This window comes from Cebus imitator, unplaced genomic scaffold (assembly GCF_001604975.1).
Source record: "Cebus imitator isolate Cc_AM_T3 unplaced genomic scaffold, Cebus_imitator-1.0 Scaffold478, whole genome shotgun sequence".
Lineage (NCBI taxonomy): Eukaryota > Metazoa > Chordata > Mammalia > Primates > Cebidae > Cebus > Cebus imitator.
This window is the reverse complement of record NW_016107793.1, coordinates 188,699-200,275: the sequence shown is the minus strand read 5'-3', so window position 1 is coordinate 200,275 and position 11,577 is coordinate 188,699. Positions and strand designations below refer to the sequence as shown.

The following is an 11,577-nucleotide window of genomic DNA, read 5'->3' as shown; positions in this document are numbered from 1 at the left end:
AGGAAAAAAGAAAAATCTGGCCAGGTATGGTGGCTCACACCTGTAATCCCAACACTTTTTTGGAGGCAGAGTCAGGAGCAACAGTTAAGCCCAAGAGTTTGAGACCAGCTTGGGCAACGCAGTGAGACCCAGCTCTATAAAAAAGAAAAGAAATCCACAGCAAACATCATACTCCATGGTGGAAGACTGAAAGCTCTTCCACTAGGATCAGGAGCAAGGAGAGTGTCAACCAAAAATAACAACAAAGAGAGGGGCTCTAAGGAAAAATGAGATTACTCGGGAATGAATGAAGAATTATGTATTAGTCTGTTTTCACACTACTGACAGAGACATACCTGAGACTGGGCAATTTACAAAATAAAGAGGTTTAATGGACTTATAGTTCCAAGTGGCTGGGGAGGTACACAATCACAGTGGAAGGCAAGGAGGAGCAAGTCACATCTTACATGGGTGGCAGCAGGCAAAAAAAGAAACGCTTGTGCTGGGGAACTCTTTTTTATAAAAACCATCAGCTTTTGTGAGATTTATTCACTGCCACAAGAACAGCACAGGAAAGACTTGCCCCCATGATTCAGTTACCTCCAAACCGGTCCCTCCCACAACACGTGAGAATTCAAGATAAGATTTGAGAGGGGACACAGCCACACCACATCAGATTGTGTGAAAGGAAAATAAAATGTTGGGACCCCAAACTCGCTATTCAAAAGGAGAAGTTAAGCTTGGAAACTAAGCCACACAAAAAAACTGCCTTTCCTTTTTATGTCTCCCCAGGTGGCCTCCCTCACCCTGACAGTGTAAATTAGCAGCTTATCTTCACAGGGGCAGTACAAAAAGAGACAAGAATCATCCCTCCACAGCCTCCTCAAATAAATTCATAATTGACCTCTTCCTCTACTCTGTGTTTATATTATGTACAGATTTACTGACTGCAAGATGAATATGTAACTGACTATTCCTCAAGTCCTTTTCACATGGAACATGTGGATTCAGTGAGCACCAATCAAAGCCTCAAAATAATGCAAGGACTTATCTCATTTGTCTACCTTCCCTTTTTTTTTTCTTTCTTCTTTCCCTTCCTGCCCACTTTTTCCCCTTTAAAAAATGAAGTCCTCAAAATCTTCTTTGGAAAAAAGTACAGGCCACAGATCCTACTGTGTCTCGTGTCTCTTTTTCTTGGGTGCACCCACAGTGTGACCTTGGCAAAATAAACCTCTAAATTGATTGAGACCTGTCCCGTATACTTTTTCATTTACGGTAGCATCCCAGGGAATACATGTGCCATGGTGAACCATGGGGGCCACCCAGAGAGGAAAAGAAAGGAAAGGGATTTTAAAGGCAAAATGAGGAAGATTGCATAAGTTGTTTTGAAACAATTATCCTTGGCTACAAGGATTGATAACAAAGGTGGCATTAGTCCAAGATTGAACAGACAATTGCTGGGCAGGTGTCCTTGCAGAAGTATTCTTTGTGCATGGGTATGACAGCCTTTGTGCAAGATTGTGGTTTCAGATAGTCCTTGTTTGTTGTTGTTTTTGTTTTTGAGATGGAGTTTCGCTCTTGTTGCCCAGGCTGGAGTACAATGGTGCAATCTCAACTCACTGCAACCTCTGCCTCCCAGGTTCAGGTGATTCTCCTGCCTCAGCCTCCTGAGTAGTTGGGATTACAGGCGTGTGCCACCATACCCAGCTAATTTTGTATTTTTGTAGATATGGGGTTTCACCATGTTGGTCAGGCTGGTCTCAAACTCCTGACCTCAGGTTATCTGCCCGCCTCAGCCTCCCAAAGTTTTGGGATTACAGGTGTGAGCCACCATGCCCAGTCCCTTCATTATGGCCTCGAGTCCATTTTGTTAGAGTTTGGCATAAGTGATTCCAGTTTGATTCAGACAACTTGTACAGAAGGATGTCCACTTTTGCTACATCTATTCCATGTAGTACTGGAAGTCCTAGCTAGGGAAATTAGGCAAGAAAAAGAAATAAAAGGAACCCAGGTTAGAAAGGAAGAAGTATCTCTGTTTGCAGATGATGTGCTATTTGTTTAATTAATTAATTAATTTTTGAGACGGAGTTTCGTTCTTGTTGCCCAGGCTGGAGTACAATAGCGCAAACTGAGCTCACCACAACTAGCCTCCCGGGTTCAAGCGATTCTTCTGCCTCAGGCTGCCGAGTAGCTGGGATTACAGACACGCAGCACAACTAATTTTGTATTTTTAGTAGAGACAGGGTTTCTCCGTGTTGGTCAGGCTGGTCTGGAACTCCCAATCTAAGGGAGTTTGGCCTCCCAAAATGTTGGGATTACAGGCATGAGCCACCCACACCCAGCCTATTATTTATTTATTTTTGAATAAATAATAAATATCACTCTCATTTCCCAGGCTGGAATACAGTGGTGTGATTGTCAGAGGACAGGGCTCCCAATCCAGACTCCAGGAGAGGGTCCTTGGATCTCGAGCAAGAAAGAATGCAGGGTGAGTCCTCGGTGCAAAGTGAAAACAAGTTTATTAAGAAAGTAGAGGAATAAAAGAATGGCTATTCCATAGAGCAGCCCCAAGGGCTGCTGGTTGTGTATTTTCATGGTTATTTCTTGATGATATGCTAAACAAGGCGTGGATTATTCATGCCTTCCCTTTTTAGACCATACAGGGTAACTTCCTGAGGTTGCCATGGCATTCGGAAACTGTCATGGCGCTTGTGGGAGTGTAGCAGTGAAGATGACCAGAGGTCATTCTCATCGCCATCTTGATTTTGGCAGGTTTTGGCAGGCTCCCTTACTGCAACCTGTTTACCAGTAAGGTCTGTATGACCCCTATCTTGTGCTGACCTCCTATCTCATCCTGTGACTTAGAACACCTAATGGTCTGGGAATACATCCCAGTAGGTTTCAGCCTCATTTTACCCAGCTCCTGTTTAAGAAGGAGTTGCTCTGGTTCACATTGCCTCTGACACAATCATGGCTCACTGCAATCTTGACTTCCTGGGCTCAGGTGATTCTCCCACCTCAGCTTCCTGAGTAACTGGGATTACGGGCGCCATACCACCATGCCTGGATAATTTTATTGTAGTTTCAGTAGTGATGGGGTTTTTCCAGGTTGTCCAGACTGGTCTCAAATTCCTGGGCTCAATCTATCCACTATCCCAAAGTGCTGGGATTACAAGTATGAGTCATGGCACCGGCTGGTAAGCTCTTATATGTAGAAAACCCTAAATATTCCACACAAAAAAAGTTAGAAGTAATAAATGAATTCAGTAAAGCAGCGGGATGCAAAGCCAATGCACAAAAATTAAATCTCTATTCATTAACAACAAGCAATCAAAAAACAAGGTAAAACTTCCATTTACAATAACATCAAACGGCCAGGTGCAGTGGCTCATGCCTGTAATCCCAGCACTTTGGAAGGCTGAGTTGAGAGGATCACTTGAGCCCAGGAGTTGAGGCTGTAGTGAGCTATAATTGTGCCACTACAGTCTAGCCTGGGCAAGAGTGAGATCCTGTCTCAAAACAAAAACCAAACAACAACAACAACAAAAACCCATGCAAATGGACAGCAATAAATAAATACATTGAATTAAATAAACCAATTAAAAAAACACTTTAACATCAAAAGCTGCTCAAAGTATTACCAAGTAAACTGCAAGTTCCAGCTGGGCTTGGTGGTTCACACCTGTAATCCCAGTGCTTAGGGAGACCAAGGCAGGAAGATCCTTCAAGCCCAGCGGTTCAAGACCAGCCCAGTTAATATAGCGAGGCCACCTTTAAGTAAAAAAACTGAAAAGAAAAAAACCAAAAAACTCTGGAAGTTTCTTTCCTTCACCCTACCTCCACTTCCACCCCCAGCTTCGGGCACATCTTTCCTTTCTCTCCTCCAGTCCATATTTCATAGTTGCCCTTTAAGTCCCACATTAGAAATAGCAGACAGCCCAAATCCCATGATGTTTCTTGGCATCGTCTCCCTGTATCCCGTGTTTAAATGTCACAGCACCTCACACGCAGTGCTTTGACAGGCCATTTGCCATCTGTTGTTCTCACTGGATTGTAATTTCCCCAAGGCCAAGGCTGGATTTTACAAAACTTTGCTGTCCTGGTAGGCTTGGCAACACGCAGGCAGGGAGGAGGCATTCAGAGCCTATTCGCGGAGGGCAAGCGGGCAGATTGGAGAGCGGCAGGCTGCCTGGGTAAACCAGGTCTACCTTTCTCAGGCTGGTTGATACCTAAAGGACATTTAAGGGGCCCAGTTTCTAAGCAGGGACTCAGCCGGGCCATCCAAACTCTGGTCGTATGAGCTGAAGCGTCCTTAAAGGAGACACACAAAAAAATGCGCAAAGCAACACGGCCTAGTGGGAAAGGACCTGGACTTGCATGCAAAGGCGCGGAGCAGGCTTTCCCAGCCTCAATTTTTCTCCTCTTACAGAGGCGGAGACTCATAGAATGAGGTGCTCGACATCCCAGAAACTTTTGCAGAATGAATCAGCAGCCAGGTCTGCGCTCCCGAGGCCAGGGCTGGCCGCCTGTCGCGGCCCTGTGCACGGTACGGCCACTTTGTGCCCTGCGTTTCGCCTCCAGACCGGGCGGGAGCTGTGCATCGCCCAGGTGTCCTGGACACCAGCAGCAGAGCGCCGCCGCGGAGGGAGGGGAGCGCCGCGCCCCGCCGGCCCCGGCCCCGGCCCCGGCCCCGCGCTGCGCCCAGTCCTGCTGCGCCCTCCTGCGGCCGCCGCTCTGAGACCTCCCGGCCCTGCGGCCCCGCCCCCGCGGTGACGTCACCGCATTCCGGCCCCGCTCCTCCCGCCGCGACGCCCGCACCGCAGTGACAGCGAGCCGGGCCCGGTGGCGGAGAGGAAGTGCGGTCCGCGCCAAGCCCGTCCCCGCCGACGCCGGCTCCCCGCGGCTCGGGTGACAGCGTCGCGGCTGCCGGGCGCAGCGCGGGGCAGGCGCGGGCAGAGCAGAGCGCAGCGGAGGCTCCGGCGGAGGCGCGGGGAAAATGGCTGATGACTTTGGCTTCTTCTCGTCGTCGGAGAGCGGGGCCCCGGAGGCGGCGGAGGAGGACCCGGCGGCCGCCTTCCTGGCCCAGCAGGAGAGCGAGATCGCAGGCATAGAGAACGACGAGGGCTTTGGAGCACCTGCCGGCGGCCATGCGGCCCCCGCGCAGCCGGGCCCAGCGAGTGGGGGTGAGTCAGCGCGGGGCCTGGAGCGGGGCTCGGGGCGCGCTCCCGGGGGACCCCGGCCGGGGCCCAGCGGCACAGGGAAGAGGGCCTGCTCTAGGTCAGCCGGGGCAGCAGCTGGGGGACATGGGGAGGAATCTTCTTAGAGATCTCCACGTAGGACCTCAGAGCTGGGATGAGGCCTCGCCTGGGGCTGTGGATCCAGCGACTCCCGGGACAGGAATTCAGTCATGACATTTCATTCCCAGGCCAGCTTCCCTGCTGCCAAGGCTCTGGAATCCAACCCCGGCTCAGTTTTCAGAGACCTTCCTGAGCCTCCTAATAGCCTATTTGTCCCAGGCTCCCAGCTAAGTGTGCAGGTGTGGGCAGAACACAGCCCTCCTGGACCCTCAGCCTTAGCCCTCTCCTGCAGCTGGGAAAAAAAGGGGACCCTAGGTGCAGCGGGAACTCACTAACCTTCCCCAGGGATCACCTGCATTCGGCAGCCAGTGAGCTAAGTGCCTTGATTACATTTAATCACTTCATACTCGTTATTCAACCCATTTCAGAGATGGTAAAACTGAGGCTCAAAGGGGTATGCTATAGAAATAACTAGTAGTGGCAGATCAAGAATTTAAACCTGTTTCTTTTTCTTATATATTTTTTCCTTTTCCTTTTTTGAGATGGAATCTTGCTATGTTGCCCAGGCTGGTCTTGAATTCCTAGGCTTAAGCAAACCTCCCACCTCTTCCTCCCAAAGCGTTGGGATTACAGATGTGAGACACCGCACCTGGCCGTGAGTTTAAACCTGTTTCTGTCAACTCGAAGCCTTCTCCACCTGACCACACTGCCTCCCAAGTGTCTGGCTCTGAGTTAGACACGGGGGTGTGGGTCGCAAAGAGGCATCAGTCAGATGCGGTCCGGCCCTGCAGGGTTTTATGGTTGCTGACTCAATGGTTTTCCAAAGGTGGTCCAGGGCTATTATGATTTCTTGTGATTGGCTTCAGACCTCAGAGTTCAGGGCCTGGTCCCTGTGAGATCATCTTTATCAGTGATGTTCCTGCTCTGGTTCTGGCTAGCAAGAATGATTTTGTAAACTATTTAGTAAAAAAGTAGGTATCACCTTCACCGGTGCATCTGAAACAGGCCTTCCTGTTAATGTCACTTTGGAGAGGTTTATGGAGAGGTTATGTTGTAATAAGTGCTGACATATATACAAATAGATATATTTTGGTTAATGATGTTTACAAGGCTCTTCAGTCATGTTTGTATTCATTCGGCATTTGCTGAGCACCTACTGTGTGCCAGGCCACTGGGGATACAGAAATGAATAAGATAGCTCTTGTGGCTCAGAAGTTTGAAGCAACTCTGTATCTCCTTGATATTAGAAATGTGACCAGGCGTTTGTAACATGCAAGAAATTTGTGGCCCAGAGAATTTGAATATCTTGCCCAGAGTCACACAGCCAGGTGTGACAGATCTAGGACTTGATCCCAGGCCTCCCAACTCTGGGCTCCGTGCTCTTTCAAATGCTGTGGAGCCTGGGCAACATGGTGAAACCCCATCTCTACAAAACATACAAAAGTTAGCCATATGTGGTGCCATGCAGCTGTAGTTATAGTGCCAGCTACTCAGGAGGCTGAGGCAGGAGCATCACTTGAGCCCAGGAGGTGTAGGTAGGTTGTAGTATGCCATGATCATGCTGCTGTACTCCAGCCTGGGCAACAAAGTGAGACCCTGTCTCAAAAAAAAAAAAAAAAAAATCCCATAGCAGTCACCTTCCTGGGAGGTGATAGGATGTGGGGGTGAGAAGCAGGGGGTCTTTTGCCACCTGTCTGAGACAGCAATGGAGGGCTTCTGAAGTGGCAGCTCCCAGCACCTCAGCACAGATCCTGCCTTGTCCCAGGGAATTCCTAAGAAATGCCTGCCCCAGTTAATGCACCAGTATTCATTGGTCCATACCTCTGTGAGACCACCCTTTTCCTCAGGCTGGCTCACTGGGGTCTGTTGGGGGAGGGGTACAGGGTGGGGGAGGGGTGCGGGGCAGAGGAGGGATGCCTGGTGGGGAGGTGTTGCTGAGGGGAGCCATTTTCAGAACTCCAGGAGAGAGAAGATGGGATTCAGGCCAAGGGCAGTCAGACGCCTCTGGGAGTTGAGTGGGCTGTGGCCTCTTCCCAGGACAGCGGGGCTCCAGGGGCGTACAGCCTGGATGGGAGGTTCCATCTCTGGCAGGGGTGGGTCACAGATTGGCCTCACACCCGAGGTGGCAGGGAGAGAAACAATGACACACTCACTTCTTCCAGGGAGCTGCCGGGGACACAGCCTTCTGAGGGTCTCCCATACCTGCTGACTCTGCAAAGGTTCAGCTGCCCTCCTCAGTTGTGGTTGGGGAGCAGGGAAGTGCTGAGGGATGGCGGCTCAGTGGGTGGCCAGATAGGCTAGAATTGATCTGATCTTCTTAGCCTACGAAGTGCTAAACAAGTAATCCTCCCCTGACCAGTGATGTGTGCCAGGAGCCTAGGTGGGGCAGAGAAAAAGCGCCCTGGCCTGCTAGGAGCTGGGCAAAAGCTGGCTCTCCCAGCAGCTGCCAGTCAGTACCTCTGAGGCACCTTCTCTCAGATGTTGGAATACTCAGATTAGCAGTCTCTGTGCTGACACTGGGCTCAGGTGCCCCTGGGGAAAGAGGTGTCTGGTGTGGGCCTGTGCTGGAGCCACAGGGAGCCCCTCCTCTCTGGCTGGATCCGTGGTCCTGGGTGATCTGGGTGATGGACACTTTGTTTCCATTCATCAGCCTTGGGTTGGTTTTCATTTTCACAATCAGTGTTCTGAGCACCAGACCTGGCTCTGACTTGCCCGTCAGTTCTGGGCAAGCCCATTTCCCCCGCTGGGCCTCAGTAAGCTCACAGGAATGTTCTGGACCCTTTCTGTCCTTGTTTCAAAATGGGTCAGGCAGCTGAGGGAAGCAAACGCCCAGGGGTTTATCCCCAGGACGAGTCTCTGCCTCAGTCCTGTTCTGCTGGCCTGTGAGTGTGGACTCCGGGTGATAGATGTGCAGTGGGCGGTCGGAGAGCACTGTGGGAACAGGTACGGGAACTCTGTGTGGGTGTGGGTGGACTCCCAAGGAGGCTGAACCACATCTCCAAACACTCTCGAGGCTGAGACTGGGGCAGAGAGAAGTCGGGTTAGACCCCAGGCAGCTGCCTGCAGATGGGGGGGTCTGAGACTGGGGTTGGTCAGGGCGGAATGGCGTGGTGCAACTTCTTGAGAAGGCCAAGTGTACAGACTGGCATCACAGGGAACAGACCCTGGTAGTGTGAGGCCCTGCTAGAGGAGACGCCCCAGCAGAAGAAGCCCCTTTGCAGAAGTGCTGCCACTGAAACCCTATTGGTCTCAGTGGTTTAGGGGCCAGGACACCCATGCTGGAGAAGCCTTATCTAAATGAATGGGGGTGACAGCTGACAGAGTTGGTTGGAATCAATCACTGTTTGACTCTGAAAACAAAGTCAATTATGATTTATGTCAACCAGGGATTATTTCCATGGGATTAAGCATCCTTCCCTTCAGTCCCCAGGCCAAACACACTGTCACTGCTGCTAACAGCCCTCTCTGGCTGGCGAAGGGCTAGTTGTCCATCTGCCTAATAACCTCATGTGGCCTGCATGGCTTTCTGCTAGGAGGCACAGCAGTTTCTGAGAGCCTTGCAGATAACAGCAGGCCTCAGAAGAACAATTCAACTTCCACTTAGCCGACAGTTACTGCTCACCCATTCCGTACTGGAGCCCTGAGGAGCTGAACAGGACACAGAGCTGGGTGAGGGGATACACACGGCTCCTGGGGGTCACGAGTAATTGCACAAGAGGGTGGGGGATACTGTATGATATTCTGGGATACCCCAGAAGTGAGACCTTCCATAAGTGCCTGGGAAAGTGGAGGTGACTTATGAGCTGGACCTTGGAGAATAAATGGATCCAAAAAAATCATTTTTTTTTTAAGACAGGGTTTCACCATGTTGGCCAGGCTGGTCTTGAACTCCTGACCTCAGGTGATCTGCCCGCCTTGGCCTCCAAAGTGCTTGGATTACAGGTGTGAGCTACCACACTCAGCACAAAAAAGTGTTCTTTGGAGAGGGAAGCAGGAAGAAAGCACAGGGATGAGGGTGGTATGTTTGGGGAAGGAGGAAACCAGAATTTAGGGTTTGTGGGATAGGCTGATGAGAAGTGAGTCAGGGATGGGCAGGGCCAGATTGTAGAGATCCTCATGTTCTAGGGTTAGATGTATTCATCTGGCAAATATTTATTGAGTCCCTGTTATGTGCCAGGGAATGCTCCAGGTGGTGAGCCTCATCATGGATGAAACCAAGTCCACGCCCTCATGGAGGGTCCATTTGAGGGAGGAAGACAGATAATAAACACATCCACAAATAAACATAGCAGGCTGAGTGAGTGTGCTTAACACTGCTGGAGGAATAGGAAGGGGTGTCCAAGGGGTGGATTGGGGTATGGTCAGGGAGGCCTTTAATCAGGCAGCATCTAAGCAGAAGCTGAAGGGAGGGAGGGAGCAGCCTTCCAGGCAGAGGGAACAGCACCTGCAAAGTCCCCAAGGCAGGAGCAGGCGCTATAGGCCACTGTGGTCCATGGGAAGTGGATTTCTTTGGGGTTTGTTTCCATGACATTTTGAGTCAGAGGAGAGGCACAGGTAAGTGCATGTTTTACAGATTGTCAGTCCTGGCAATTGGTTTGAAAGAGGGATGGGAGAGGCTGGAGTCAAGGGGGCCTGTGAATGGGTGAAAGCCATGCATTCATTGTCTTTCTTTCATGCATTTATTTACTTGTTTATTCAAACAAAGAGTTATTGAGCACTTGCAAAGTCACAGGTACCATGCAGATGTCTGGGAGACACAGAGGAGAAGAGAAAGAGACGTGGTTATACCTTCCCAGGTGTTTGCCCCTAGCAGGCAAAGCAGTTGTGCAGGTGCAAGGTGGTGAGGGCCTGGCTGGGGCTGAGCTGCAGGAGAGAATGGAGGCCAGCTGTGAATGTCACTGTTGCAGCAGAAGCCCCAGGAGTTTGTGACTAATCAAATGTCAATTAAAGGGATTGGGAGGAGTCACTGCCGAGGGCAAAATTAATTCCTTCTGGGAGGGGCACAAAGAGAAAAGATATGCCAGGTGCTGTCTGGGGGAACTGCAACTCCTGCTCACTCAGGAGGAGCAGTTGCTCAAGGCACCGCAGGGACAGGCAGAGACGCGTAGGCCCCTGTCTTCCTTATCCCATATGGCCCCTGCCCTGAGCTTATGGCTGTGAGAGGCTTTGTAAACAGGAATGGGATTGAGCCTAAGTTCAAGAGTGTGTGTGTGTATCTGTGTGTGTGTGTGTGTGTGTGTGTGTGTGTGTACATATATCCATTATGTCTGTTTGCATGTAGGTCAATATATACATGGGTGTACACAGAGTTTGGCTTTAGGGGCTAATGTAGGATCATTTCCTGCTTGCTATAAGCTGGACAGTGAGTAATGCTATGTCCTTGTTCTCTTTCCAGCTGGTTCTGAGGAAATGGGGACCACAGTCAATGGAGATATGTTTCAGGTAAGCAGGGCTCTGTCTCAGCTGTGGTGAGGACCAATAGCCCTGGTCTCAGTAACTTACAGCCTCATCGTTTTAGGCTTACGGCTCCAAGTTCTCCTGTTCATTATGTCTGTTGCATTGGTGTGGGAACATACAGAAGGGTTTTTGACATGTTTTCTTGTCATTTAGAGGGTGGGGAAGAGGAATAAGGATCACTAGAGATTGAGATTGATGGGAATAGCCTCAAGTTGCCCATGGTGATGTCTGGTTTTGGGAGGGAGAGGTAAAGTGGCCCAGGGTGGCATGGGACAAAGGCAGCATAAGGCCCTGCCTGATCACGCACCACTGCTGGGAGGCTGAACTGAGACCATCTCCACACACAGGAGCATTTTAACTGGGCGAGCCCTTTGATCCAGAGATTTTGCTTCTAGAATTTTCCCAAAGGAAATAATTGGACAAGGCCACCCAGATTCTTTGGAGGATTATTTATAATGGCAGACAAATTGGAGACAACCTAAGTATCCAGCATCAGGGGACTGAATAGATAGATTAGAAAACCATGCTGTTGTTAAAAAGGGTAATCAAGGCTGGGCACGGTAGCTCACCCCTGTAATCCCAGCACTTTGGGAGGCCGAAGCAGGTGGATCATATGAGGTTAGGAGTTCAAGACCAGCTTGGCCAACATAGTGAAACCCCGTCTCTACTAAAAATACAAAAAATTAGCCGGGCACAGTGGCAGGCACCTGTAATTCTAGCTACTTGGGAGGCTAAGGCAGGAGAATCGCTTGAACCCAGGAGGAGGAGGTTGCAGTGAGCCAAGATTGCACCATTGCACTCCAGCAGCCTGGGTAATAAGAGTGAAACTCCATCTCAAAAAAAA

General features: G+C 50.3%; 1 protein-coding gene across 2 annotated transcripts in view; it reads left to right on the top strand.

Annotated features, from left to right (window-relative positions):
* The first annotated feature begins 4,725 nt into the window (after nt 1-4,725).
* CLTB (clathrin light chain B) overlaps nt 4,726-11,577 on the top strand; it is a 25,351-nt gene continuing 18,499 nt past the window's right edge. For both annotated transcript variants that reach the window (XM_017512788.1, XM_017512787.1), the window contains exons 1-2: nt 4,726-5,162; nt 10,672-10,718. In XM_017512788.1, coding sequence (XP_017368277.1) covers nt 4,976-5,162; nt 10,672-10,718 — 234 coding nt within the window. In that variant the 5' untranslated portion in view covers nt 4,726-4,975. The remainder of the gene's footprint in view (nt 5,163-10,671; nt 10,719-11,577) is intronic.